Source organism: Numenius arquata, chromosome 5, assembly GCF_964106895.1.
Source record: "Numenius arquata chromosome 5, bNumArq3.hap1.1, whole genome shotgun sequence".
Classification (NCBI taxonomy): Eukaryota; Metazoa; Chordata; class Aves; order Charadriiformes; family Scolopacidae; genus Numenius; species Numenius arquata.
In genome coordinates this window covers 57993527-58021143 of record NC_133580.1, presented here as the reverse complement: position 1 = coordinate 58021143, position 27617 = coordinate 57993527, and the positions used below count along the sequence as shown (strand labels likewise).

The 27617-nt window shown below is 40.1% G+C and overlaps 2 protein-coding genes across 2 annotated transcripts in view; one reads left to right on the top strand and one right to left on the bottom strand.

Moving 5' to 3' along the window:
• The window catches only part of PPP2R2C (protein phosphatase 2 regulatory subunit Bgamma), a 193354-nt gene extending 173529 nt beyond the window's left edge, over nucleotides 1-19825 (bottom strand). The window contains exons 1-2 of the mRNA XM_074147135.1: nucleotides 19810-19825; nucleotides 19531-19611 (exon numbers count right to left, since the gene is read on the bottom strand). Of these exons, the coding sequence (XP_074003236.1) occupies nucleotides 19531-19611; nucleotides 19810-19825 (97 nt within the window). The remainder of the gene's footprint in view (nucleotides 1-19530; nucleotides 19612-19809) is intronic.
• Nucleotides 19826-25419: 5594 nt separating this feature from the next.
• The window catches only part of MAN2B2 (mannosidase alpha class 2B member 2), a 31481-nt gene continuing 29283 nt past the window's right edge, over nucleotides 25420-27617 (top strand). Inside the window, exon 1 of the mRNA XM_074147721.1 lies at nucleotides 25420-25563. Within this exon, the coding sequence (XP_074003822.1) occupies nucleotides 25438-25563 (126 nt within the window). The 5' untranslated portion in view covers nucleotides 25420-25437. The remainder of the gene's footprint in view (nucleotides 25564-27617) is intronic.

The window sequence follows — 27617 nt, the reverse complement described above, 5'->3', positions numbered from 1 at the left end:
AGAGATAAAGAGGCTTACGAGTTTAGAAAGACCTAAACTACTTTAATGGAATATTAATAATGAAATAAAAATGAAATAATTAAATAGATACAATATATATGAATATATACAAAACTGTAACAAGCTCCCAGGGAGATGTCACCAGCAGGTACCGGGAAAGACTGGACTCAGCGACAGATGGAACTGGATGCCACATCTGGATTCAGGAATGCATGGATCAGGATCAAAGGCAGAAGAACAGACAGGGTCCTCCTTGGGTATGGGTCATTGAAGTAAGAGCCGTTGCAGAGCCTTCAGCTTTTATACTGAGCATGGCAGATGGGATGGAATACCCCATTGGTCAGTTTAGACGCGACCTGTCTCCTCCTCCCCAGAGGCGTGACCCCTCCATGGGGTAAAGGACCAAGTGAGCTGACCCTGGCTGCCACAGCAACAAGGATACGCCAGAGCCTCTCACTGGTCAGAAAGCTGGCTCTGCTGCACCCCACACCAGGACAATTACACAGAAACAAAACTGCAAAATCTGTACCTATTCTGCTCATACTCTACATTCGATCTACAGCTATAAAGTATTTTCTAATTTTTACCCATAAATATCCCTATGGAAAAACTACAACCAATGCAGTATAACACTGCATATCTAGTCAAGCAACAAATGATAGAACTAAGAGAAAAAAGATAAAACAGAAAGTACAATTAAAGATATATTCTGTGGCATGTTCATCCACCGAAGATTACTATACTATATAAAAAGTCTACAAAAAAGCAATTTACAAATCAATGTGAGACTTCAATAGTGCCTACAGATAAAACTATAAGTACTCCTATAAAGATTGTTAGCTTTTAGTGGAACTTTTTTTTTTTTTTTTTTAACATGAAAACAAACGTACAGATCCACAAAGCACTGGGGTTTTTTGTTGACATCTGCACCTGCCTCATCTCTGGTGATTTTGTCAAACATTGGTGAGGGCACCAAATAAGCAGGCCTAAAGGAGTCTTCAAGCTAGACGTGGCTAGAGTTTCCCCTGAAGAATAAAGAGTTCACATTCTTCCTCCTTCCAGCATAAACAACAAACACTTCATTTTATTCTGTACAAAACCAAGAAAAGCTGAATGCACGTGCCACTTCTTTAAACAAACAAAAAAAGTACAGGTGCAGAAGTACCCAGCATATATCCAAAAAAGCTGTAAAATAAGGGTTGTGTTATTTCTTTTTAAAAATATTCGATTTTAAAAATCTATTAAAGGTTGTCCCTGATATTTAAAACACCATGATATCAAAAGCAGACAATTGCCCCTGAAATCCAGTGTACTCAGAAATGTTTGGAGACTTAAGCCCTGAGTCTTTCCATAAAATCTAGTATGTATATTTACACAGTATCATGCTGAGAGGAGAGTTTTAAATAATAGAGTAGTGCTCATTAAAGTTACTAGATTTCCCTGCACAGGATGCCATCAGGAATTTGAATCACACTGAGCAGCTGGAGGTGATCAGGGTGGTGGGTTGGCACTGCTGCTTTTCACCTCTGGAGGTCTATGTGCACAAAGCCCATCTCACCTGGGCACAGCCATCATTGTCTGACAAGAACTAAACTATATCTTTAACTGGATCCAAAGACCAACAGGATTTCATAGAGCTGGATGAAATTTTGTATGGGTGCTACGTGCCTTCATTATATATGGTTTTAATCATCCTATCTGCCTGTCTTCAAAAAAAAGTTTAAGTATTTTACAGTCAGTTAAAATGTATAATTGCAGCCTTAGGTCAGCAGTTTCCATTTTCTGTACATATCACAAGCCATGTGATAGCCCATACCATTGAAAATGTACTTCCACAGGACTTAAAATAAAGAAAAGAAAACCATGTTGACTGTTGAGTAGAAATGTCACTATGATGGACTCAAGAAAAGATAACATCCTCTACATGCCAACATGGAAAAAAGAAGTGGCTACAGGCACAGTTCTAACCATAGTAAATAAAGAATGAAAAAGATTGACGAATAAGAAAAAAATAAAGCATTATGTAATTCAGAAAAAGCATGCCTTGAGGAATACAAACACCCAACATGTAAGAACAAAGACTAAATGCAATACCAAAAGATATTTGTAGAAGATCAAACTCCTTGCTACTCAAGACACTGCAGAATGCCATTTTAATTATCTGCATATATCTACAGCACCAGAATAATAACCAGTTTAAATCCTGCACATCTGTTGCTGTATTTTCGCAGTATTTGAAAGACACAAAGCTTTAAAACTTACCACATACTCACCTCCTACCAGTTAAGTTTTCCTTCTATACATGACATTGTTACCTTGCTACAAGCGTGATTTGGGAAAATCAGAGAAAATCTCCCATTCGCTGATCAGCTGCATCAGAACAGACTGGCAAACAGTGAGCCAGCACAACAGCGCAGTTTGGTAAGTGCAAATACATCCCGCACTGCGGAACTGGTTGTGCTATATTACACTTCTGTCACCTCAACTCTTTCTATCAGGACATCTAATAATTAAAAACATGACATGCCTGTCACGTTATAAGTCATCTGAGCTGTAGTAATCAGAATTCCCCTTCGAATAACGTAAATCATCATAATGCAACCTAAGTCCCCTCTCTACAACCAGCAACACAAACAGCCATTCCACAGTGCTCAGCTGTCGACCTCTGAGACTTCAGGCAGTGCTGACTGTCCGCTGACAAGTCTGAAAATATAATATGACAGACTCAACCATAAAAATACAACAAATAACCCTTCTGATTTTATTACTTGTCATCTACTGCATGTATTAAAAAAAAATCCTAAGCAAATCTCCTCTGGGAGGATTTGAAAAGCTGTGATTTAACAGACGTTTCAGTATTTTCAGAAAGGAGAATTATCTATGTTCTATATCCCCAAATCCCACCCCAAAGAGGTGAACAAAGACGGCAGCTACTACTTCATAGTTTCGAGCAATACTTTACAACTGTTCCCTATAGAAAAAGAGCTATCACCTCATCAGCAAGAATTGATATGAAAAGCCAGATTTCTGTTCCTACTGAAGTCCGCGAAAGTTCTACTGTAGCATTCAGTAGGTCCTAAATTGATTCCCATTAGGATATAATTCATTTTTGAAAGATCTTTTTTTAAAAAAAAGCAAAGTAACTATGCATTTTGTTAATATTAATTATTATGAGCCACAGACAATTACAATAGAACCTTGTGACTTCGAAATAATGACAGAGATACTCAAGGAGATTTACTGAATTTTGCAAATTAGTGATCAAGTGAAAAAAGCACAACAGGAAAGCAACACTAATGTAATAAGTTTAGTTCAAGTTGTTTATGCCACTTCATAATGTATTAGCCAACGTGATATGTTGTCTCTTAGTTTTCAGATCCTTCATTCACATTCCTATACGTATTAAGTATTCACCATTGTGGAATAGAGAGACTCTGTTGTAAAGGAAGGTGTGCCAACCTCCTGAACCCAGTAATAAGACTTTTATGTCTCATCTAAATCCAGAGACTCATCTCTCACTTCAGTTCCATTTTGAATTCAGTTAGAAATGAGTCCAAAGCCTCAAGACTGGAACAGCAGCTAAACTTTCACAAATGGAGACTGACTTCAAATTTTCTAAATTTTAAATATTACTAGACTACTGTGAAGCACAATTCCTAAATTTGACTGCATTTTTCACAATTATTGCTCTAGGTTTAATACCACAGAAAATTACGACATAACATTATTATATCTGAAATAGACCTGTGAAAAATATATCCCTTTCATTTACTTTTGTCTTTTATAGCAATGTGTGAGTATTTATTCAAAACCTCCAGTACCTTTCATTTTCTATGTTCACGCTGTTGGTTTTTATGTATTTGTATGGAACTTCCAAGTAGCTAAAGGCAACTGGAAAAAAAGTTAAGATGATAAACCAATATTTTTTTAATGAGCAAGAGACTATATAGGAAGATATTGTAATTATTTCAACTTACCAGTTTAGTACACTCTTCTTCATGCTAAACCTTTCTGTAAAGCAAACCATTTTCATAAAAAATGAATTTTTATTTATTCAATTATGTGAAATGTCTCTCTTTCTCCCTCATACACACAATTCTTAAAAAGTCATTTTCCAGCAGTGCAAATGCAAACAACCAGAAACTAAGAAATGCCAGAATGTACTTACCTCTGGTACATGCTGGGATCATCTACAACCTCTTTGCTTTACTTTAGTCAACACACACAATGGATATAGCTCACTTAATGAGCTACCTGCAGTTGTCTTGCTTTCTCCACAGTACTCAGTATGTGGCCCAATCCCTTACATCTTTTGTATTGTTTATACCCTTCTGTACAGACAGATTTCCACTGACTTTAGTTGTAACAGTGTCTACTCAGCAATTCAGCATGCCAACCTAGATTGCTGAGGGTTTGGACTAGATGACCTGTAAAGGTCCCTTCCAACCCAAACTATTCTAGGAGTCTATATAATTATAATACTACAATACATACACATAGGGCATTAGGCTGCACAGGCTATTGCACGCTTTGATATGGCAATTCTGAAGTGTTCTTTAAAGGTATTCAAAGCTATAAAACTTCCAAGTTTTTTAAAGAACAAACACATTCCAACAGATGACAGAAACTTAATACCTCCACAGATCACCTGCAACTTTGAAATCATAAGGTCTGCTGGAAAATTCCCTATCTCTTCAACCAAAGAGGTCACCGTTAGCTACAGAAACTTATCAGTCTGTACTTTTAATGAAGAGCTGGTCCACAAACACCTTACCAAAGTACATACTTACTCACTTGAGTACTGCTTCACTTCTGATGCTAACAATGATGCCATGCAGACTTCTAGGATTAGAAGTGAAGCAGGACTCCAGTAAGCTGTCTTGCACTCCGGGCTCTGCAGGAGACTGACCTCTGAGTCTCTCCTCCCCTCCTTGTAATGCCCTTTCCTGTGCTTTCACCCCATTCCCAGTCTCAGTTCACGCAGCTCCAGCACAGAGTGATGACTACTAGGTACGACAAGTCTCCTCCACACACTCAGAGTTTTAGATTTCCTTTCCACCTGAGCTCCACAGTGCCAGTTCATTCCTTCTCTCCCAGTATCCTTTTCCAAAGTCCTCTTGACAGCCAGTTCCTGCTCTGTGTCAAAACAGACAGAGGTTCTTCCTTTACTCTGCCTCCCTCCAGCAGATGGAAAGCTCCAATGCCATTCAAAAGAGAGAATAGAAGGTTGTAGGACTTTAATACCAAAAAATATCTCTGATCCACATCAAATTAGAATTGCAATTAGAGAAAAGTCAACTCAGTTCTGCACTGGGGAACATTCACTGTATAAAGAACTGCCAGAAAAGAAAGGAAAAAAAAAAAAAAAAAGGAAAAAAGTTACATCTATCTACCCACCTCTGCCAACACTTAAATGAGATTATTTGAACTGTCATTTTTCAGAGGTTTATAAATTGGTCAAAGCAGGGTGGGTATTTACAGGGATAGTGAGAGAGACTCCTGAATATAGACAAATTGACTGTATTCCCTGACTATATTGACTATAGTCAAATTGACTATATTCACCTTGTCAAATTGAAGTTCCTGCTTCAAAGCATGCAAGTACTAGAGCTTTTCGAAGGAAAGGTTGATAGAATACTTTCTTTTTTTAATAGACAAAAGGGTACCAGGCATATTCTTGTGAGACTTATTCTCAAAGCCAAGTAGATACTTTTTACTAGAATTTTCTGTGAAAAACCAGTCTGAGGCAAACCCGGAAAAAAATATTTTAATTGTTAGCCTCAATGGTTAAAAGCTGGTCGAAGCTGGAAACAGGAAATATGATTTTGCAAACGGAAGTTTACTGCCAGCTCCCATAACAGAGCACCACCAACTCCTCTACAAAACTTCTATCAGAGTTCAAACATCTTTGTGGTAATTTTCACTGAATGACAGAATAGATGATTGCAGATAGATGTAAAACACTCTAAATTCTGAAAAATTAACTGAAAAACTGCAAAAGCTTTTCCTTAATTCTTTTCAGCTAATTGTAATTGACAAAAATATACATTTTCAAACGAAAAGACAAAAATCCCTGACAGATGGGACACTGTATTTGACATATCAACTCTCCATCTACTAATGGTGACTAACAAATTAAAGTCAAATCATGTCACACCTAACAGCCCATGACGCAAGCAGATGGTTTTAATCCCACTGAGGACGATTTTCTTCTCCATTGGGAACTCCAAGGTGACATGGCCATCCACTTTCATCAGAGTCTTACGTTCCACTAGGAAATCCGCATCTCTAGGGCCATATGCGCACAGAGGAGGATAAATGCTTGAGGAAAAATACATGCATTAGTAGAGTTACACCAACTTTCTCCTCTGATGGCAGTTAACTGTTGAAACTATGGCCCCGTTCACAATACCAGGGACTTTTGCCACTGCACAGAAAGCAGTTCCCTGCGCAGACATTCTCTCCCACAGGATCCCCATCACCTCAAAACAAAATGAGGTTGCCGAGATCACCGGTAATCCCTGCCTAAAAGCAGAGTGAAGAATTGTATAAAATAACAGCGTATCATTGCACCAAATCACCCAGCAACACTGTTATTAATCAACTTGTAATGAAAGATGACTGTAAAGTTAGTGCTTTCTAGACCCTCTGTCTTTCTATGTATTATTATTTACTAGCAATAGCTCAGTTTCAAGTAGAATGTTTCACTGTTTTCCAGGTAACTCTAATCATCCCAATGCATTTCTTAGTTTCCACTGAAGTTTGCCCTTATTTATTTCAGTTCAAATACTAACGCCACAACTATTAGGTGTAAGAGGATAGACAGAAGAAAATAAAAACACCCATGTAACTATTCACACTTTAGGAAAGACCCAAAATATTAACTAGGTACACTGGAACAAGAAGTGTCGTCAGGATGTTGATGCAAGATTATGACCACAACATGGTTCTTAGACAAAACCTATATCCTAGGTATTCACTTTATTGAAGGGGGTCTTGTTTCAGAAGTATATGCAGCCTTAGCATCAAATTCTTACCCGGGATTCCACTCAAATTCCAGCACTCTGCCTGCTCCTTTAAGATTCCCATGATTCACAATTCCCAGTCCCCTTCCTCATTTCAGAAACAGTAAAGTCCCTGTGGAAAGACTAAACCAACTCTTAATCAGATGGTAGCCAGAATTTAACTAATCTTTCTGCATTTATCTGTGAACAAATTGTTGAGCCACTGGGAATGTTTTGGTATAATTTTCAGATGGATTTCAAACTTCGGTTCATAAATTCTTACACAAGGAAACCCACATTTCATACAAACTAACTTGATTTTAAACACATGTAGAATAATATGCATGCAGTTCCTAACTAGCTTTTGAACAAAATGAAACAGAACAATAAAAGCTTTGGGAAGGCAGTGGGCTGCAGAGTGAATTCCCTTAACCCTGGCTTTGAGGTAGGCTGTGAGGGTCCCTATAGGACTCTGCCTTGCAGAGATAACAAGCACTGTCAAAACAGGTTTCCTAAAACAGATTGCCTAACTATCTGGGAAGGGCAGGATCCAAGGATTTCCCAAGGAGAACATTTTCACATCCAATCAGTCTTTCAGCTCTGCCCAGAATGTCCATAAAAGGGCTGATATTGCAGGCTAAGATGTGATGGAGGGCTGAGAAAAATCAGTCCGGTAGAAACTAGAAGTCCAAATTAAATTTTTTGTAGTTTACTGAAGAGAAACTCTTATCATTAACCTTCCTTATCCCATGTCATTTCCTTTTTTTTTTTTTAAATGACTGGTGAAATACAGTTATAATTTATTTGGAAAAAAATAATCACAATGTGAGGTATTAGCATATGCCTCAGTCAAAGGGAATTTTTTTTTAAATAATCATGAATGCTTAATCCAGCCTACAGATATAATAATCACCCATGTGAATGAGACTTAATATACCATTCTTCAAACATCATAGTCTCTCTATACACTGGCCAGATCTGAAAGGTTAAGTAAAACATATCATATAGCTATTTCAGCCAACCAACTTCTGGAAATCCTGTAAATATTATTTATAAAACATTTTCTCTGCCAAATAAGTACCATAGTTGAAATATTTACATATTTCTCCTTTCAAAACAAGGATACTTCCACCTCTTCACTAACTGTGATAATACTGAAACATGTCTAACATGACCAAATCAAGGAATTGGCAGGCTTAGCTGGCAAACAAAGAAACCAAAAGAATCCTAATAGATGTTGAAAAGCATTATATTGCATAAGCTTTGAGATATTTTATAATAGAGCCTTAAGCTATGGATGTGGTTGAATAACAAGATGCATGACTACATGTGGATATCTGGTTTATTTATCCTTGGTAGGCAAACAAATAGACCTCATTAGGTGCAGTTCAGGAACAGGGCTAAACAAAGAGAAAGAAGTAGAACCAGATAAGGAAGCAGACCAGATTATATTTCACATTCAATATTACTCACTTAGAAATAAAGCAAAACACGACAAAAAGGCAGAGATAGTAATATAATCTATTGTTTGTACATTACAAGCAAGCAAAAAAAATACACTAATCCAACTGGCTTCTTTCCTCAGTTTTTCATTACTGCACTCTTTCAATAAAACACAAATAATAATAAAAGATATAAAATGTGAATTTAAAAAACCTCTGGAAATTAAAATTTATGGCTCTCCTAGCAACTATATCTCACACACTTGCATATATGCAGTATTCTGTATGGTATTTGGTGTGGGCTTTTGTGCTTTCACAGCAATGAGGTTGAATTATGGTTGCTGTGGGAACTGTATCTTTGAATTTCTTGACTTGTGCTATCATCTGAACTCAAATGTTACATTAACATAGGTAAGCATTTGCTGGGTTTTTTTTTTCCCAGAAAAAGGGAAAAAGAACCTACATGGATGGTTACATATTTAACTACTCTTACCAAAGAAACAATACACAGCTCCATGCCTGGAGAAGTACAGCACTATAATTATTCTCACACTACATGCACAAGAAGTAAAATAGAGTCACATAAAAACCTGTGAGCCAAGCACAGCAGGGTACCTACAGAAATAGTAGTATGTGATGATGTCATTAAAAGTTTGGTTTTGCAATCCTCCTTTATTTGTTCAACTTTTTAACCACAGGGTTTGAGTACACACTGTCTTTCAGGTATGTGATGAGAGGATACGTATACACATTTGTCAGATGCTTTGCAAGTGAGTGAGCGTGCTTTCCAAGTGCGAAAGGGCTGTCACAGTCGGTATTGACTAGCCCTGCTCAGCACAGGCATTGCTCTGGGTATTTTATGAACACGCAGTCAAAGGAAGCGATTTCTGTCCTAGGAGTATTGAGGACTGACATTTGACATGTAATATAGGCCACAAGCTGCTACAGAGACTCACCTCAGCGTAGGAGAGAGAAATAGCCTCTTACTGTTACTGGAGATGTTCTTTAGCAGAGGTGTTTTGTCTCATGGTAGAATCAAGAAGTTCAAACTTTGAGGTCAGTTTCATTGACTCAAAATATTCTTTTCACTAGTTCTTCACTAGGACATTTTACATTTTGATGTGATCAGAAAAAAGCGAGTCAGTCCTTTAACACACCTCTGTATTTTTGGAATTGTCACTGAACAATTATGCCTCCAAAATCATCAGATTAGAAATCAGAAGTACCAAGGTAATATTGCAGTATTTTAAAATTGAAATAAATTGCATTGCACAGTTGCTACTTCCAGAAGAGTCAGCAGAGGTATTACATTTTAAGTAAGATTTTTAATTACTGTGGAGGAGCATGAAGAGAGGGGAAAATCAAAAACCAACACGAAGTCCCAAAGTTCCAGAGGCACCGTGGCACCTTTCTGAAGAAACATCAACGCACAACTACACTCTCAATGCACTTGGCACACCCACAAGGTCTCCTTAGCTTCCACTTAGAAAACGTGGACGTTCCACTAGAGCAAGGGTTCTCAGGGCACAAAGTCTCTAACAAACCCAGAAAAAGCAGTCAAAGTGAAATAGGGCTGTGCTTTCCTGGTTTAGAATAGAGCAGGCAGCATGGACTGAAAGTAACAGCTTGCCAAGCTTAAGAAACAAAAAAAACCTGTTCACATGAAAAATCTCAAGGGAAAAAAACCCCACATTTTTAATTTTTCAAATTGTAGTGCATGAAAAGTTAGAATTATTCTTAAAATGTGAGCTCATTCTTATTTAAAATTGATTATATCTGCTTTGCATATCATTATGGACTCCAAGTCAGGCCTTCTTGCAAATAAATAAAATCTGAAACATGGGGTATTTCCAGAATAAACATTCAATTTCAAAGCAGAGCTCATAATGCTAACACATTGCTTATCAGAGAACCTTAAAAAATAAGAGTTATCTGATAGACAAAAACAGGTATCAACAAAAAAGTCTTTGTAGTAAAAATTTCAAAAGGTCATGACGATTACTCAGTAAGACAGACCTAACAAGAAACTATTAAGTCTTGCAAGAATAACACTTCTACTTTGCATCTTTGAGTCTAGTCATAATACACAAATTTGTTCTAAGTAAAAAGAGAAGGAACATTAATATAATTCATATCTCCCAAAGAAATTGTGGGTTATTTTTGTTTCAGGACTCCAAGAAGACTCTACTAAATATGGTAATTAGTTATGGCAGTTGTTTGAAATGGAAAGGCACATCCAATGCAACTGTGCTAAATAGTTTTACAACTCCCTTTTGAATGACACATGCCCTCTCTATGAATAGAACGTCAAATCAATGGCCCCTGTTAATGTCTAGACATAATTGTCTCTGAATTGAATACATCTTTAACTGCAATACCAAAATGGTTCCAGCTAAAATAATGAAAATGTCTCTTGCACCATACTTCTGATTATTTTGTAAAAATTACATAATAAGGTAGGTGGAGAAAGACCTATGAGGTTAACATTTCGTTTATTCCTGCAATCAGCCCAACTGTCAGCTCTGTTCACTGTGACAGGAGCCTCTGTAAAATGTGCTTGTAAATAAACATAGCCAAAAACATCTGGACAACGTATGCATTCTGCAAAGAAATTTAATGGAAGACTTTAATGGACGTATTTAATGCAAGACTTAAAAATATACAAATAGGTCATCAGTTTTAAGAACATAGACGTATGTTAAAATTTTATGTATTTGAACTATAATAGACATGTATCATACATGTGCAAAATCTTATGTATATAAACCAAATAGTATTTATGTACTTGCTGTGAAACCTCCTGAAAGAAAAGTCACACACATGAACATTGAAGAAAGTTAAATTAGAACAATTTTTATACAAATCTTGCATGAACATAAGAAAAAAGTGTGTGCGTGCATATGTTTGTGTGCATGTAAAAATTAAAAATTTTCAAAAGTATCTGATAAAATAACTCAAAATAAGCCACAGAGTTCTTTGTGTTGATACATTTAAATTTTGCTATGTTGTACACAACTTCTTAATGTTATGCCTAAATTCTCTAACAGAGCAGTTTGTATATGTAACCCGAAGGCCACATGATGATACCACATATATCCATTCCAGGTATGAATGAAATCCTGTGGTACTCTCCCTGAAAGCAGTCACACTTAGAGATTTACTAATTGGAAATCTGAAGTCAACAGCAGGATACTACAACATGCAGGAATATTCAACGTCGACAACAAAGGAAATGCTTCGTTCTCACCCTTCAGAGACACTGCAAGGACTTTTACTACCCTGTATTTATCTCCAGAAAAAGAAGGCTCCACCGACACCTTAAAATTCCCAGGAAATGCATAAAGGTGATCACCCACAGAGAAAGAAATAGCACAGTGCTGTATTCACTCTTCTTGATGAAAAACAAAGGCAAGCTTCATAATACTAAGAGCATTCTCCTTAGCTCTTAATGACAAGATACAGAGTACATATTATTCAGTTGAAAAAAGACTTGCCTATTTCTCAGAACTCTAGTGACCTCACATCACTGTATCAGTTCTTAACACAAAATCACCAACAATGAACCTGGAGGTAAGATAGCTTTGACAAGGTTTATCATTGCAGCAAGTAGCAACGTAGAGTTCCACCAACCAACAAATACCAGAACCTACCTAAATCATGCACTTTAAAATATGCCCAGAGAAGTCTGGTCTCCTTCCTGCCCATCAGTACAAGCTTTAATAAGTGCATGTTATAATGCCTTCTCCCTGTACCTCATGGTCCTTTACTTTTATAGCCTATAAATAGTATGTTAATTCACTCCAAATTGCACTGCAGTTTAAAAAAAAAAAAAAATAAGAGAGAGAGAGACAAAGCGCATCATAGTGTGCACATTCATTAGTTTGGCTATTTTATTTATATATTGCTATTTGCAAAGCACTATCTGTATTTGTCTCTTACTGAGACAAACAGACGAAGCAGAAAAAATATAGTACAGTTCCCCAGAAGCAACCTCTATCTCAGATGGAATTGCACTGAGGAAGGCCAGCCACCACAAAGTTCTTCCTGCATACTACACAAAACGTCTATAAACATCCACGGCATGCTAGTCAGAAACATCTGTGTTTAAAAAGACTCAGCAGATGACATAAAAGGGACTGCAATCATTATCTCAACCAACGGGTTTAGGTTTTTTATACAAATGCAAGGTTTAAGGACGAACACTGAACTGATAGTGAAAACTCAAGGAAATCAAAGAACTAAGTCTCTAAGGGTGTCCTTAGAAATCAGCAAACTATGAACCAAGTGACCAAAAAGGCATCATATGAAATCTCTGAATCCAATCTTTAAATAAATAAATAAATAAATAATCCATGAGGGGTTTTAAAAAAAGACTGTTAAATTCAAAACCACTAGAAATTTATGAGGTAGCTCCCTCTTCTGGACCACCAAACAATGACAATTCAACTTAAATGAAAAGATGCAGAAATTGGCTAGTAAAGTATTTGGGGGTTATGTCACATACCATTAGTGATCACACAGAGACTTATAAGAATGTGAACTACGGACCATTACTTTGAATAAGGAGTTTATATCTGAGAAGCACAATAGAAGAGAAAGGTGGTTGAAACCCCTTAATAGTTTGATATCATTTTGGAATTTTTTCATCAGACAGTGCAAACATGCAAAAGAAAAGATACTGACTTCTGCTTTAAATCTTTCTGCATTTTACTGACAAATACATTTTACTGCATTTTACAGAAAAGAATAGATAAATCAGAATATTAAAAACAGGTCACTTTCCCACCTGTATGACCTGCAATATGACTTCTGATTTCACATTTGCAGGAGTTAAGCTTCTAGGTTGTAATTCTTGAAACAGAAGAATCTTATCTTCTTGGAAATTCTTTCAGCTTTGATAGGTTCACACAGAAAAAACCTGCACAGTAGGAAAAGCTTCTCTGCACGTGAGCTATTCTGCCATTCTCCAAGACAGCTTGGGCAATTTTTGTATACATTTATAAACTGGAATTGGAAAGATCAGAAAATGGGTACTCTCTACCCCTACATAAAACTCAGCTCCATAAAGGAACCTTGGCTTTCTGACTTGACCTATAACGGAAGAGAAGGCTTTGTGAAAACCTGGTGATTTTTCTGCCTCTCAGCTGGAAGCACAGGCAATTCTATACTCTTTAAATTGTCCATCACTATTCAAGTTGAATGATAATGTTTGACTTAAATACAAAAATTAGTCTAAATGGCAATGTTGTGGCCCCAATGAAATCACTGTTTACTTCATCAGTGTTACTATCTATAACAAAATCATGACAAAAATTAAATTATTGCATATTTAATGAGAAAAAGAGAGCTTAAAAATGTCCCTGTTAAATTCTGGACTAGATAACTTGAAAGCATGATTTTGACTTGCTAATACCTGCATAATCAGCCGCACAACAGTGTGAATTCATCTTTCATGATATGTATACCAAGTGCATCTTAAAGGATGTGACCAACTGAAACACCCAAGGAAATCCTGATCATTCAAGCACAGATAAAACCAAAATTGCCAGGAGTTATTTGGATGGAAGTGAAAGGATCATATAAAATGGTAAGCCTTGTAGACCTGTAAATAGTGAGAGACAGAGGGAAAAGAGCTAAGATTTGCCTTGCAGGCACCTGCTGCAAATGGCAGGCTTCCAGTGACACAAAGGGGAGACCCCTTTGCCAGACCCTGCAACAGTCAATGGACCGAGACCCCCCACAAACCCCTTAGCAGAGAGGAGAGTTACACAGGACAATGGGAAATTAAAACCAAAGCTGAGGAAACCAACAGAAACCATAAAATCCAACTGAGTGTGTAAGTAAAGATATTAAAAAACAGGCAAACTGGAAGGAAAGAAAAAGGATCAATGGGAGATTAGAGAGTAAAAAGGCAATTGGCTGAAGACCACATCCTGGAAACAGAGATGATGAAGACCGCAACTTGTGGCATCAAAGAGCCAGAGTTACTGTTTAAGTTAGAGCTACTTGTTTAGTAAGAGTAAGAGTAAGTTTAGTAAGTTAAGTAAGAGTTACTTGTTCAAGTATAGCAAGTTGGAGTAAGTGAAGTCCTTGGAAAGGGCAAGAGAATCTTAAAACCCAGTTAAAAAAAAAAAAAAAAAAAGAAAAAAAGAAAGCTTAGCCTGCTTTTCAAGCTTCATCTAAACAGCATAAACAGCACACAAGGAGGTAACATCTTCGGTCAGATATTTACAAAAGAAAATAACAAAGTGTTAACAAAGTATTTGTTTTATGGTCACACAACACTTAATGACTCTTAGGAGAAGACACTCTAGCACCCATATTAAATTCCAATAGAAGCACTACGAAAGCAAATATTTTATAAATCATTGCAATTAAATCACCTTAATGTACTTAATAAAATTAACTTACTCCATAAAAATCAAACCAACTCTCAATTCAAAACACAAAACTAGAAAACAGCAAATGAGAAATGTAAATAGGCCACTCACCTTTTCCTTTTCATAACAGGGACATATCTTCTGGTATTTTATCGTCATTCAAGAAGTCTTTTTTTATAGTAATCTACACAAATATTTGAATAAAAGATTCTTACAAAACTCATGCCATGGATAAACAAATATTCCATAAAAAATAGATAAAAATATCACAAAATGGACTATTATTGTAGATAAGTATCACTAAAAGTAAGCTATTATGTGAATAAATATAACTTCAATATACCTCAATCCACCTTCTTCGTCTACCATGCTGAACTTTTCATATTGAAACTTATCGTCAGATTGTGCAGCAACAAATAGAAGAATAATCAAATACCCACATTTTCTTGCAAAGAGTCATTTACGGGCTCTGGTCTTGCACAGCCACGTATAATGCCATAATAGGAGCAAAGTACAATGATAATACTTTTCAGACAGGAGCCTTTTCCCTGCACTGCAGCAGCTCCCAGACATCATAGTTGGACTAAATGATCTCCAGAGGTCCCTTCCAACCCCATATCATTCTGTGATTCTGTGATAGTCAACCAACCAAACACCAACAGAAGTGACTGTAAAATATAGAGGGATGAAATACAGGGAGTTGCTGAATGTATAAGCAGGGATGCATGAAGTAGGACTGGAATAATAGTTTCATCCACATCAGAGGGTGTATCAGGGTGCATGCGAACCCTGTTATGCACATTGCGGTGCTATATGCAAGCTAGAAGTGCCCTAAATGGGTGAGACAAGGGGTACACCAGTCCCTTTCAAGCACCTTGGCCTCCTCTGAAGAAACCCAGAATTGTGGGGTGCAGGCAGGGGCACAGTTCACTTGGCTAAATCGCCAAATTAGACAACTGGGATCCCAGAACTGCAAAGCATACCCATCCAACTAAGGCCTCATGGAAATGTAACATCCACTTGTGGTGATCATAGTTTAAAGGAAATGTTGGCAAACCGTGAAGCGTTAAGGAAAGAGCTGCTACCATGCCTTTTTATGAGGCCAAGGAAAAATCAATTGTTTGGTTCAGCCAAAAAAGGACTGAGATGCAAAAGCATCTACAGATGGAGCCTTCCTATTTAATTAGACCTTACTAATGAAGGCATGACTCACAAGGACATTACTTCAGTCCTAAGTTTGTTCAATCACATTACTTTACATGAAATTTGTAGAATAATGGAAAAGACAGTATTGAACCAAATCCAGACTTACTGTCTTTGATTCAAAACTACAGTAAACAAAATGCTGTTGGAGGTAAACCTGACAGTTATTAAATTCATATTTATCAGTTCGCAAGTCTTCTAGCTCCTTCAAATGGTATATTATTCAAATGTACCTTTACAACAAAGTAGCATATTATCCATTTTATCTTCTCAATAAATATCTCGTCAAATTACTCAGAAATAAAAGAGAATGTTAAAGTGGCGTACTGTTAAATAACAAGAAACTTCACATCATGATTCACATGGCACCGATGTTAACAGGGCTTTTAGCCATGCAAGAGCATAAAGTTACAAAATGGATGAAAAGAAAATTCACACTGTAAACAAATTTCAAGTCTCTGATGAGCTAACTTTAAGAACGAAAACTAAAAATATGGGTTTTGACTCAATCTTTTCCTTAACCATATAATCACTACTGAACGTTAATGCTATCTAGAACAACATAATGCCAGCTTAGAATTCACAGCATAGAATATTTCAAACATGCTTTAACTTATACAAAGTTCACAACAAGTTAATGTGATTTAGAACTTAAAGCAAAGAGTCTGGAATTAACAGTCTTGTTACCAGTCTACCAGACAGTTCAGACAAATGGTACAAGATCTGACTTTTCAGAAGTCCCAAGCACTAACTGCTTAATAGCTGACATTAAGCTTCTATAAAAATCACATCCTTAACTTCTGTATTTCATTTTGCTAGCCTGCAAATGGATACTATAATACTGTTCTTCATACAGCTTTTGTGAAGCTGCAGTTAATGTGCACAAAGTGCTTTGAGATCTTTAGCATGACTAAAATATATTTTGCACTTAGACGTTAATTATAGAAGTAGCAATATTTGAAATAAGGTTTTGTTTCAAGGCAGCAAGACTAAATCAAACATGATTATCTTGGCTTTGATTGTGATGTTTTACTTACTAAACTATTTTTCCTTGCATTTGAAATATGCAATTTTGCTTTTCTGTTATGTAAATGAATGTTTTTCATCTAACACATCTATTTTTGGAAAAAGAATAATTTTCTTTCCTAGTCTAAGACAGAAATGCTGCAGAACACAATTCTGAAGTTTAACTGACAGAGTACCGCAAGGCCACTGCATGCATTCAATAGGAAAAGCAGCAAGAGGTGCCCAGAGGACTCACTGAGCTTAGAATATTAATGTAATGTAAATGTTTATCTAGACAGATAAACATACAATAATATTTCATATATATTAACTAGTCCTTCTGTCCATTGATTAGGTGGTCCTAACCAACACAGCTGCAATCACAACAGTTGTAGCCCTTCTCAAAAGTAAAAGGAACTGGGATAAGTATAGAAAAAAAAAATCAGCATTGGAAGGCATAGGAACAATCCATTTTAAGCTAGGGATTCTGTGTGGCTCTGCGTAATTTAAGTTATTTTAGGGGAAAACTTCAGCAAAGGAAAAGGTTTGGACTTAATCCAAAACACTGGCATGCAAAATAGGTCAAGCCACCTGCCATAGTGGCCCTTTCCTTTAAATGCTGTTTTTCACTTCTACAAAGTATGCTGATTATATTGCTGTTTGTGTTCCTAGGTATCAGCGGCATTTAATAGACAATGTGTACTCTGGAAAATGCATGTAATATTTATATATAATCCTATTAACGTAAACGGGGTTTACTACCTGCAGATGACTTTGACTCTATAGCTTATGTGACCAAATTACACTGTTTTAGCCTGTTTCCTGTTCTCTGAATTTCATATATTCCCATGCTGAGTAAGGAAAACACATAAGATTTCCATTAAAGTCATGGAGTAAAATTGGGCATCCATAAATTGCCACTGTTAAAGAGAACTGAAGTCAGGGTTAGCAAACTAATTTTAAAAATTATGTCATGTAACAAAAGTTGACCCCAAAACAATCAAAGGAATAAAACACCTGTTGAGAAGAAAACATTATAGTCTCAAAACAGTGCTGAAACACTGAAACATTTACCCAGACAAAAAAGGTTAAGCAGCATATTCTATTCATTCAAATTTTTAAATGAAAGTAAATGCCAACCTCAAGCTTGTTTTCAACATTCTATGATGCCTAAGAAATGCTGTCACTCACTCATTACACTCCCTCACACAGATGTAATTTCCACCCCCACCTATCGTCATCACATCTGGTTTGGTATGCAGTTTCACACGAGAAAAAAAATAAAAACTGAGGCACAAAAATCACAACATATTTTGATAAATGATTTACTATGCAATTAAACACACTATTAAATATACATAATTGGAGGGGGGGAAAAAAAAAAAAAAAAAACAACCTTAGCCCAAAGCCTTGATCAAGCTTTAGCTTGTTATTAGTACACTGGGTTTAAATCACTCCTCCAAACAGCAAAACACAAGACATAACACAAAACTTCACATCCCACAGAATTGCAGGTAATGAACCTAAGAGAGACCCCAAACAGGTAATCTATCTACCAGCCTCTATAGCTTTATCACTTTGCGAAACAAACCTTAAATATGTCAAATGAGTGAGATTTCATTGCCTACCTACCCCATATATTCTAGTGCTTCACTGCTGAAAAGCTTTCCCTAATATCAAACCTGAAGCCAATCTATTACAGAGCGTCACTTTCCTCAGCATTGGGAAGTTCTTCAGTCCAGCTGAACTTGTGATGCATTTTAAGCCCTTACAAACAGTAAGGGCAAACAAACACTCTCAAACAAACAGCACTCCCCTCAGAAATGCGTAACACCAACAGACCAAAACATCGAGATGAGGTCCCAGCTCCGCTTAACTCACTGAAAACAGACACTGAAATATGCCCAAAGACAGCACACACTATGCATCTGACACGCTGGAAAATATAGGCTGACATCCAAGTTTAAATACTCTGCATGTTTCAAACCACATGTGGTTCAGAGACAGAGGGGAGACTTTCTTGCCCTAGCACCCAAAGGCTGTTCCCTTTCAGATCACAGAATATTCAAAAATAAAACTTTCCAGGTGATCTCTCTCTTCAAAGTTAAGCAGGAGGGAAAAAGAGGCCAGAAAACTTTCCAGCAGGTACCAGACAGCCTCCCTCACACCAGTAGCCACCAATGCCAAGGCCAACAGGACTGATGCCACTAGGCCACCAGCCACAAAACTCAACTTCTCAAAAAAAAAAAAAAAAAACAAAACAAAATCAGCCAAGACACTTAGACAAAGCCCTGTGCACGCAAACCATCAGCAGCCACCCCCTTGTCAGCCCACCTCCCTCTCCTGCACTGGGCCCACGCGCCATCTTGGCTGCCCCACAGGCTGCCACGTTCTGCCCCAGCCACTCTCCCACCGGTGAGCCACGATCCTCCACACGCTGCTAAGCCAGGGCAGTGGCCGAGGGGATGCGCCCCACCTCAGCACCCCTGTACTCACCTTCAGAGACCTCGAACTCGGCTGCTCCATTGAGCTGGTAGAGGCACCAGTCAACCGTGCTCTCGCCTGGGGGGCCGCCAGCTGGGCAGGGAGGAAAGGCACAGTCAGTCGGGGGCACCCCGGGCCGGCCGCGGGGAGAGGGCTGAGGAAAGGAGAAGAGAAAGAGGGCGGCAGAGGGGAGCGGCTGAGCCCGGGGAGCGGGGAGGAGAGATGGAGAGGGCAGAGGAGGGAACGGAGGGATGAGAGAGGACCGGGGGAAGGGAGAGCGTTTCCAGATACCCTGCTTGTGGGACATGTGTGTTGCCCTCCGAAAGGCGCCCAGTGCTCTGAACTGTTATTTGCTTTGCTCCCAGCGCCGGTAGCTCGGGGCGCCTCCTCCTTCTCCCAGCGGAGCGGGCGGCGCAGGCAGCCGGCGCTGCCTCGGGGCGCTCCGGGAGCCGGGGGAGGGAGGACGGGAAGGAGGGAAAGCTCCGCCCGGAGCTCCCGGCGGAGGCGGCGCAGCCTCGCCAGGACCCGCCGCGCCCGGCACCGGCGGCCCTGCCGCGGCCACAACAGGTGTGAGCGGGCAGAGGGTGGCCCCGGCACCGCGGCGGGGCTCCGGGGGCTGCCGGCGGGGCCGCCTCCAGCGGGGCCGGGCGGCCGCTCTGCCTGAGGCGAGCCCCAGCCACGGCGGCGGGATGGGAGGCCACCGCCTGGCCTTCCTGCTGGCCTCGCTGAGTAGAGGCTCCTTCCCGCTGTCGGTTCAACTTCAGCCATGAGCTGCCTATCAGGGGCCGTGCCCTGTCCCTCCACAGGTCACAGCTGCCTGCAGCGCGGGCAACCTAGCCACCCACGGGTGTCCCCAGCTGCGCCAGGAGCCTGGACACACAACCCCTGGAGGACACCACACACCAAAGCCATGCCATGGTCACCCAGGCTGGTGTCCATATGGGCTCTCCCAGATCGCCACAGCAAGCACCAGCAGCTGTGTTTTCCTCAGGACATTCACCTCAGTTTTCTTATCATCCCTAGGCCGCGTAGCCTACCTTACAGGTAAAGGCTGCAAATACCACGTAAATGGTCAGGTTTTTTTATACGCTGAAATCATTGCAAGGTCAGAGAGTGGTTTTCACCTGGTCCGTGGACCCCTGTGGATCTGCAAACTGCCTTTGCAGCATCCATGAGAGGTAAGTAAGAAAGCAAACCTGTTATCAAGTAAGCTTAAGTGCTCTGTGTGGTGACCTTTGCCTCCGCTGGAAAATGTTTAGGGGAGTGGAAAATTTTAAAATACTGAAACAGTCAGCTTGAGCCAACTTACAGTAATAAGTGCCTTTATTCTTACAGGCATCCACCCCAAAAACACCACAGGAGGGAATGCGAAGGTATGTTAATTCTTCTGTTCACCAGGTGGCTTTCTTAGTATTTAATTTAACACAATTGTGACAGCTTAGGTTATAGCTGGCAGCATCCTGCCTACGTCTTCTCTCTTTTTGAGGTGACAGTGTCAGAGGCCCACGTACAGCAGTCATGTCAAAGAGAGCACACATACTTTGTATGGGCAAATGAGAAATGCTTAAGAAATAATACAGGAAGACTATAATCAATCCATACTAAGAGATTAGGAGCCAACAAGAGGATAGAATATCAATGTAGGCAGCTGTCATGGCACAATTTTTGCCTCAGTCTTCACCGGCAAGGGCTCTAACCACACTGCCCAAGTCACAGAAGGCAAAAACAAGGGCTCTGCGAATGAAGAACTGCCCACAGTAGGAGAAGATCAGGTTCGAGACCTATTAAGGAACCTGAAGGTGCATAAGTCCATGGGACCTGACAAAATCCACCCACGGGTCCTGAGAGAGCTGGCGGATGAAGTTGCTAAGCCGCTTTCCATCGTATTTGAGAAATCGTGGCAATCTGGTGAAGTTCCTGCTGACTGGAAAAAGGGGAACATAACCCCAATATTCAAAAAAGGAAAAAAGGAAGACCCAGGGAACTACAGGCCAGTCAGCCTCACCTCTGTGCCTGGCAAGATCATGGAGCAGATCCTCCTGGAATCTCTGCTAAGGCACATGGAAAATAAAGAGGTGATTGGAGACAGCCAGCATGGCTTCACCAAGGGCAAATCGTGCCTGACAAATTTGGTGGCCTTTTACAATACTGCCACAGGCTTGGTGGACAAGGGCAGAGCAACAGACGTCATCTACCTGGACTTATGCAAAGCGTTTGACACTGTCCCGCATGACATCCTGGTCTCAAAATTGGAAAGTCATGGGTTCGATGAATGGACCACTCAGTGGCTAAGGAACTGGCTGGATGGCTGCACTCAAAGGGTTGTGGTCAATGGTTCAATGTCCAATTGGCGGCCAGTGACGAGTGGAGTTCCTCAGGGGTCGGTACTGGGACCAGTGCTGTTCAACATCTTTGTCGGAGACATGGACAGTGGCATAGAGTGCACCCTCAGCAAGTTTGCCGACAACACCAAGCTCGGTGGCACGGTCGACACGCTGGAGGGAAGGGATGCTATGCAGAGGGACCTGGACAGGCTTGAGAGATAGGCTCGTGCAAATCGCATGAAGTTCAACCAGGCCAAGTGCACCTGGGACGTGGCAATCCCAGGCACAAATACAGGTTGGGCGGAGAATGGCTGGAGAGCAGCCCTGAGGAGAAGGACTTGGGAGTGTTGGTGGATGAGAGGGTCAACATGAGCTGGCAGTGTGCACTGGCAGCCCAGAAAGCCAACCGCATCCTGGGCTGCATCAAGAGAAGTGTGGCCAGCAGGTCACAGGAGGTGATTCTACCCCTCTACTCTGCGCTCGTGAGACCCCACCTGGAATACTGTGTCCAGCTTTGGAGTCCTCAAGACAGGAACGACGTGGACCTGTTGGAATGGGTCTAGCAGAGGGCCAGAAAGATGATCAGAGGGCTGGAGCACCTCCCCTATGAAGACAGGCTGAGAGAGCTGGGGTTGTTCACCTGGAGAAGAGAAGGCTCCGGGGAGACCTCATAGCAGCCTTCCAATATCTGAAGGGAGCCTACAGGAGAGCCGGAGAGGGACTCTTTGTCAGGAAGTGTAGTGACAGAACAAGGGGTAATGGTTTTAAATTGGAAGAGGGGAGATTTAGACTAGATATTAGGAGGAAATTCTTTACTTTGAGGGTGGTGAAGCACTGGAACAGGTTGCCCAGGGAAGTTGTGGCTGCCCCATCCCTGGAAGTGTTCAAGGCCAGGCTGGATGGGGCTTTGAGCAACCTGGTCTAGTGGGAGGTGTCCCTGCCCATGGCAGGGGGGTTGGAACTCGATGATTTTTAAGGTCCCTTCCAACTCTAACCATTCTATGATTCTATGAATTACACTGGCTTCTCCATCTAGCTTTTTGCTATTTGTGAAACAGTATGTAAATGATGGGGAAGCATTATTTTCAGCATAAATTCTGCTTGATATGCCTACTTTCATACCTTTTTGCAGCAAGCGAAGACCATCCTGATGCCTTTAGGTGTGTATACTGTGGGCAGGTTCATTCAGTTTTTCCTAATAAAAGTATTCTTTTCAAACACTTACATTCTTCTCCACTGCATCCAAGACAGTGTCACACTGTGGCCTTTATGAAAGAGTAAGGAGGACAATTACACTTTCTGAAGGAAATAGGTTTAAAATGGGAGTAACATTCTGCAAAGATTCTCAGCTACTTTTAGAACAAAGCAAAACGCCAACACTTAAGCTTTGCTGGGAACTTCACCTAAATTACAAAGACCATAATGCCTTCTAAGGTAAAAGAACATCAGTTCATTTAGACACGGTGTGTATATATCCCTAAACCATATGTTTGCTGGATGTGTGCTAGCTTTCTTGGAACTGAAAAGGTTTAAACTGATGATTTGGGGGAAAAAATAGAGTATCATAGAGCTGTGTTAAAGTCAAGCTTCATCCAGCTGCTTACAGTGATACTAACTCCCCCTACAGACCTTGATTGTTCTTCATAACAAGGTATTATCATAAATAAAGTTAACCTGAGCATTCATAACAAGGTATTATCCTAAAAAGTTAACCTGAGCACTCTTCTTTTTGGAGAAAACTCTAGTCTACCATATAAATTAGCAAACTCCCTATTCTGGGAGAAACCATTGATATTAGATTTATTTTTTATAAAATGTAGCAATTTTATGTGGTTCAACTTGTTATGACTGACTTGCATAGCATTTTGCATTCTGGACTTAATTATTTACAAACTTTGTATGTTAAAAATTTCATCGAGTTTGGCATGGAATGCAGCACACATTTTTTATTTTTCTTTCTAAAATGAGGGGATAGATGCAAATTGCATTTACAGTGTCTGATCAGTTTCTACAGGTATCTTGAGTAATGAGATGTGTTAATTTGCACCCAAGTGCCAGCTAGTCCAGTATGAGTTAAATCTTCTGCTTTTACAAGTGTAACTCTGTAGATGGACACTCTTAAGCTATTTGTGATTGTTTCCTTCAGAGAGGTGACTGGTTTAACTAGGTTTGGAAACTAGCGATGCTAAATCAACAGACAAACTTGAAGGTGGGAGCAGGTACCACCTTCATCTGATGTCCTTTACTTTTGCACTGTTGGAAATGAGCTCAGTTTGGTGTGATTTTTTAATTTTTTTTGTCATTTCAGGATTTTAATGTTGTTAAAAGCGTGTAATTTACTCAAACTAGAATTTAAGCAAAGTAGTCCAGTTATACCACTGTGTATTTTAAAGAGTCAAAGTTTAAAAAAAATAGTTTGATCTATTTTGGCTTTTAATATCACAACGATATTAAAAGAAACTGGTGCAACTGACGACAACACTTCTCAGGAGACTTTTGGGTTACATGACCCTGTAACATTTTTTAATTATGGGTTGGATTTTTCTCCTCTCCTGTAGGACTTTATGCAGACACAAGAGTCTACCTTTTCAGTTCTCGGCACAGGGTCCACCTCTTGTCAGCAGCAATAAGACAAGTGATAAAACCAATGTAAATGGGATCAGAAGGTCAACCACATAGAATTTAATCCTGCTACAACTTCGAAGATGCAGACAGTAATCTGTAATGAACTAGGGACAGAGGGAGCACCTCCCCTATGAAGACAGGCTGAGAGAGCTGGGGTTGTTCAGCCTGGAGAAGAGAAGGCTCCGGGGAGACCTCATAGCAGCCTTCCAATATCTGAAGGGAGCCTACAGGAGATCCGGGAGGGACTCTTTGTCAGGAAGTGTAGTGACAGGACAAGGGGTAATGGTTTTAAATTGGAAGAGGGGAGATTTAGACTAGATATTAGGAGTAAATTCTTTACTTTGAGGGTGGTGAAGCACTGGAACAGGTTGCCCAGGGAAGTTGTGGCTGCCCCATCCCTGGAAGTGTTCAAGGCCAGGCTGGATGGGGCTTTGAGCAACCTGCTCTAGTGGGAGGTGTCCCTGCCCATGGCAGGGGGGTTGGAACTCAATGATCTTTAAGGTCCCTTCCAACTGTAACCATTCTATGATTCATTCTGTGATTCTGCTGTACCCTGAAATAAAGAACTTCTGTTCAATTCAAAGGAGTTTCCTCAGAAAAAGGGATTTATAGTCATCCGAGATGCAGTACTCAACATCTCCCTGAGCAATCCAGTTCTATAAGACAGCCAGCCCCAGAGTTACCAGTAAGAGCCCCAGAGTTACCAGTAAGAGCCAGCAGGACCTCCGGGGGGGTGCTGCGGTGTTACCTGGCTCTTTGCACCCTGCTGGAAGCATCTCCGAGACCTTCAGAGCAGCTCGGGGCTGACAGAGACTCACCCCACATCCCTCTCATTTAAAGGTAAACTGCAGTAGTTTTGCTTGTTTGTTTGTTTTTAACAACACAGCTCCTCCCGCCGCCCCAGCGCCGCCTCCCGGGGCGGGGAGGGGGGCTGGCGTGGCGGGACGCGGAAGTGCGGCGGGGAGCCGCCATGGGACCCCCGCTCCTCTTCCTCCTGCTCTTCGGCTTCCTCCCGCGGGCCGATGGCCGGGGGGAGCTGCGGGTTTTCGTGGTCGCCCACAGCCACATGGACGTCGGCTGGGTTTACACGGTGCAGGTGGGGCCCCTGCGGAGCGGGGCGGATAGCGGCGCGGCTGCCGGGGTAGGGGTGGGCTTGTCGGGCGGTGGGGCTGCGGCTCCCCGCTGCCCGACCTCAGCTCCGCTCCCTGTGCAGCTTCAGGCTTGCAAAACCGCCCCGAGTCGTGTAACGCTGGCTGCGGGGGGGGGGGGGTGGGGTGTCTGCCTGCCCCTAACACCACCACTACCACCCCCCCCCCCCCCCGCCTGCAGGGAAACGCATAAATCTTTGTAAAGTGCATCTCCTGCCCTAAGGCTGTCCAGGAGCGTGCTCCATCACCTGGGATTTCGGGATCCCGATGCTCGTTTGGAGGCAGCATGGTTAGATTGGGAGCTGTGCCCATTAATTTTGGGTCTGTGTTGTGCCTGTGTTCTGCAGGATGCTCCTGATGGATTTATATATATATATATTATTTTTTTTAAAGAAAAAACTTCAATCTGTTTGAATTACGTGGCAGATTTTTCTTGGTCATTTTGTTTATGTTGTTACTGAGCCAAAACCCCAGGAAAACTATTTTCTTAGAGAGGGGAGCAGGATCCCAGGTTCTGGATAGCTGGGGTGGAGTTGGAGCCTAGTCCTATGGAAGTGTAGTAGCAAAGTAATTTGTTGCTAAATAAATGAGATACAGACTAAAATAAATCAGGTGGGGCGTTAATACCTTTTGTATTTGTTTGCCAAAATCCTGAATTATTCATGAGTATGAATTTCTTTCATTTATGTGAAAGATGCTGCGGATACTTCACTTGCTGGAGTGATGGCATCAGATGGTTAAGAGTAACTGTAATAAAAAAGAGGTAATGGCTCACCAAGGAATCTCTGCTGTGCATAATTTTAGCTTCCGTTTTTAGGAAATATTAGTGAATTTCTCATTTAATACTTCAAACTCTACTCAGAAAGTGCATAAGAGAACACAAAACTAATTTTTATTTTGGGTTGCTTAGTGGTCAAAGATCTCTTTTGAGAGAAATGAGACACATAATTAGCTGCTTTTTTTTTTTGCCTTCTTTTTTTTCTGAGAAGTTGCAATTGCTTGAAGCCTCAGTTCCTCTGCTATTAAATCACAAGCATCAGAAATTCCTGTAGTCAAAAACCACAGAGGCTACCTGTGGATCATTTCAAATGCTTCTGTAGTAAAGAGAAACCTGAAGGTAACTCTGTGGAATACTAATGTGATCCCAACGTATTTTACGTTTTTAGTTTGCTTAGTTATTAGGTTTCACTCATGACTGACAACATACTATTTTTTAGTGTTTCGTTTCTCCATTTATACTTTGAAAAATAAGGATTTTATTTATGATATCAGAACAGCAATCTTCATTGTGTGCTGGAAATTATAGTATTGACGGAGAATTTCAGCATTGGATGTACAATAAAACTACTAATTTTTTTTCCCCTCTGTTGCAATCTGATATTACCAGTGGTATCATAACTTGGATGAAATGTGGTGTCTCCCTGATGTATCTTGCCATAGGTGTGAAAGAGACCTCACCATTGCCTAGAATGCAGTACAAAACTATTTTTACATCATGGTAGAAGATTAAAATTATATTTAAATAAGTAAAATCATACTTTATTTATACGGGGTCACTGCTTATTGTGTCAGAGTTTCTCATTAGCAGACAGAGGATATGAATTGGAAAGAAAATTCTTATTGTTGCTTGCAAGTATCCTGGTTTGTGAGAACAATTATTTTCAATTCCCACCCAGAAAACTGGGGTTTATAAACTTTTTAGGATTGGGTAATATCTTACTGCTTAGTCCCAGTGTAGTTTGAGTCAGAATAAAGACTAGCTTGCCTAATCTCCAGAATACCTCAAGAAAATATTTTCAGTAAGTTACCACACAGAGTATTTCAGTATTGTGTTAAATTTGGAAAGTCCTTGTTCAGCTCTTAAAATCTAGTGTACTCGACTTAACTACTATGAACTAAAATTGAGCCTACTGTTGTAATCATTGTACGTATACTTGGATTTTAGAATGTATTGTTTGTAGCCAATTGCCAGTGAAAAATGAAAATTCCTGAGCAATCATTT